This window comes from Pteropus alecto, unplaced genomic scaffold (assembly GCF_000325575.1).
Source record: "Pteropus alecto unplaced genomic scaffold, ASM32557v1 scaffold396, whole genome shotgun sequence".
In the NCBI taxonomy this organism is placed as follows: domain Eukaryota; kingdom Metazoa; phylum Chordata; class Mammalia; order Chiroptera; family Pteropodidae; genus Pteropus; species Pteropus alecto.
The window spans coordinates 137,432-140,835 of record NW_006438082.1 but is presented as its reverse complement, the minus strand read 5'-3'; the positions used below and the strand labels follow the sequence as shown (position 1 = coordinate 140,835).

Below are 3,404 nucleotides of genomic sequence, written 5' to 3'. Positions count from 1 at the left end.
TGCTGATGAAGAGTGTCCAGGATGTGGGCCCTAGGGACCCCATGCACAATGGAGATTCAGTGTGTGTATGTGGCTTCAATCCAGAAGGGAGGAAGCGAGGCTAGTGGAGGCCATGGGCTTGAATGAGACACATTTATTATGTTCAAGTCCACACCAGCACCACACCCCACTGGGCCATTTACTAAGTGAAGGGGCCTCAATAGTCAACGGGAAGTAGGGGCTTCTGAAGAATCAGGGTGTTCTAGATCTTTCTCTCAGTAGTGCAAAGATCAAATAAAACTGGGCCTGAGCTCTCCCCCACCAGTCCCAAAGGAGCAGGGGGCCCGGAACTCTGGCAGGATGGGGCTAGGAGCCCTCCTCCTCCCCCTGCTGGGGCTGGAGGACCACACTGTGGTAGGCCCGGATGCAGGAGAAGGCCGTGGGTGGGATGCGGCGCCTGTCGATGAGGTTGTTCTCCAAGTGCGTGGAGATGAGTTTGGAGTCCCGGGCCACTCGCGTGTCACAGATGGAATTCAGGGGCACATGTCTGTGGAGTGGGGATGACAGGGCCAAACAGAGGAGAAAAGACCCCAGAAAGGAGAGGCAGGCATCATGAAAGAGTAGAGAAAGAAAGGGCCTCAAAATGAGGGGACAATGAAACCGCCTCGCAGAGACCAGACCCAGGGCGGAGGGCAGGCAGGTGGCTTAGCCCTCGTTGCTCCGGAGCCCTCCCACCTTCCCGTTGCCCACACCCTGCCCAGATTCTGCCGTCTGTTGCCCTCTACCTTGGCAGCTCAGGCTTGCCAGCCACTGGGCGCAGCTTCTCATCACACAAACCAAGATGGATAGATGGGAGCAGTGAAGGATTCCCCCACAGTCCCACCCTCTGAGGTTGAAGGTGAGGAGTCTACAGGCCAGCCCTCCCCGGCCCACCTGGCAAGCGGGACTTCGTGGCCTCGGCCACCCCTTCGTCCCCTGGCTGGCAGGGAAGGGGGTGAGACAGCAGGACGGGTGCAGGCGGGCAGCCCTACCTGATCTTGTTGTGGCTCAGGCGCAGCACCTGCAGCCCTCTGAGGCCCAGGAGGCCCCGTGGGATGGCCTGCAGCTCATTGTGATCCAACAGCAGCTCGGCCAGGGAGGCATGCAGGCCTAGGAAGGACACGCTGTGGATGCCATCGGCACGCAGGCTGTTGTGGGACAGGTGCAGAAACTCTAGGCCTGGCTTCATGTGCGCGAACACGTAGCCAGGGATGCGCTCAATGTGGTTGTGGTGCAGCGTCAGGCGCCGGAGGCCCCGTGGCAGAAAGGAGGGCACGTGCACCAGCCGGTTGTGAGACAGGTCAAGGGTCTCCAGCTTCCTGTGGGGCACACAGGTGCGGGGTGAGCTGATGGCCCCCAGCTGTAAACACAGCAACAGCTGGAGCTCAAATGGAGGCCACTGGTCTACACCCAAGAGGACAGTGAGGATTCGCCCCCAGACGGAAGACACAATCAGAGCTACACCTGACAAAGAAAGTGTAAATGGAGGTGTCTGTGATCTGGGAAAAGAGCGGAAGACCTGGGGGCAGTCGAATTGTCGCTTGTCTTCCTCACTTAGGCCCTACTTTGCCCTTCTTTGGCCTCACAGCCTTTTTCTCTCACCCATACACTACACTCTCTCGTCCTCTTCCTGCCTCGCCCAGGCTAAGCAGAACACAGATGGGGAGGACGGAGAGAAAAATAAGGCTCTCAGAGGGGACCCCGAGGGATCGGAAAGGCAAGAGGTGAAGCTGAGGCCTCTGTGAGCCCAGGTCACTCCATGGTAGACGAGGACAAAGTCTGGGCAGGGAACAGCAGGAGCAGAGGGTGATGATGCTTCTAGAAAGAGTCAGAGCAGGGAAAGTGGCTTCGCTCTGTGACATCCCTCAGCACCTGCAGGTGAGGTCAGCCTTTTGGCCTTGGGGCTCTTGCTGTGTCCTCAGCCCACAGGGCTGGGGGCTTCATTGCTTCCTAAGCCTGGGGATCCAGTAGCCCCCTCCCCTTGTACCGTCCAGAGAAAAACTGGGTGGTGATGGCCCGGGCTTGACTGGCCACCAGCCCCCTGCCCAGGCCCCACGGCAGGAGTGGAATAGCAGCTGGGTGGCTCCTCCCTAGGCTGCTGTCTGCTTTCCTTTGCCCCCTTGGCAAGAGGGTGGAGGAAAAAGGAATAATTAAACCCAAACATCTTGGTAACTTTTTCCTGGAACACGAGAATGCAGGGCGGGAGGCTCTCTGGTCCCTGGAATGGCAGGTCGAACTATCTGTCGACCTCTGTCGGTCTCCCCCACAACCTGCTCCCTCGGTGGTGTCAGACCCCAAGGATTATATCTCCCCAGCCCTCCTGCTGCTCCTCGGACCACATCCTGACTCCTTAGGCAGTGCCTTTAAGGACAAGATCTCCTCCTGGACCCCTCCCGCCAACACCCCCACCCAGCTGTCCAAACCAGATCATGGGGACTTATTCTGGAATCTTCCTGTAGCGGGGTGAATAGTGGCCCCCAAAAGATACGTCTACCCAGAAACTGTGACTATGACCTTATTTGGCAAAAGGATCTTTGCATATGTAATGAAGTTAAGGATCTTGAGATGACATCATCTTGGATTACCCTGGTGGGCCCTAAATACAATGACAATGGGGCCCTAAATACAATGACAAGTGTCCTTATAAGAGAGAGCAGGGAGACATAGACATGGCAGAAGCCATGTGAACACAGAGGCAGAGACTGGAGTGATGCGGCCCTGAGCCGAGGAACACCTGGGCCTACCAGAAGCTAGAAGAGGCAGAAGGACCTGATCCTAGAGCCTTTGGAAGGAGCATGGCCCTGATGACATCCTGATTTTGGACCTCTGGGCTCCAGAACTGTGAGAATCAATCTCTGTGGCTTTAACCTGCCTAGTTTGCAGTATTTTGTTACAGCCACCCCAGGACACTCATATACTTCTTTCCCAAGCCACGCCATCTCTTCCATGCCCCTTCCTGCCCCTGGTGCCTCCAAGCTAAACCCAGCACCAGGCCAGCTTTTACTACTCATGTTGCCCCTCAGCACTTCCCAAGTGAGCTTCCCGGGTACCTGCAGGGCAAGTTAGGCATGGGCAGGGGAAGAAGTTTTTATGGCCTTAGGGATTCTGACAAGTGGGAGGGACAGGGAAATCTTGGAGTAGCAGGAGGTAGCTGAGGGCCCAGGCCACCCCGATCCATGGCTGGAGAGACAGGTGACTCAGGTAACATACCTAAGGCCGAGCCCAAGAAACAGGAACAGCCCTCTCTGCCCTCTCGCCTTACTCTCTGGGTTTCTTTGCGCACGTCTTCTCTTTCTGGCCTCCAGGTGTCCCCTGGGATGAAGTTTGGGTGGTGCCAGGGCGGGTGGTGGCACTTACGGAAGATCGATCCAAGCTCGGGGTGCCAG

General features: G+C 57.1%; 1 protein-coding gene across 1 annotated transcript in view; it reads right to left on the bottom strand.

Moving 5' to 3' along the window:
• Nucleotides 1–345: 345 nt before the first annotated feature.
• Nucleotides 346–3,404, bottom strand: part of LOC102892931 (extracellular matrix protein 2) — a 15,157-nt gene continuing 12,098 nt past the window's right edge. Inside the window, exons 7-8 of the mRNA XM_006915313.1 lie at nt 1,011–1,378; nt 346–526 (exon numbers count right to left, since the gene is read on the bottom strand). Of these exons, the coding sequence (XP_006915375.1) occupies nt 346–526; nt 1,011–1,378 (549 nt within the window). The remainder of the gene's footprint in view (nt 527–1,010; nt 1,379–3,404) is intronic.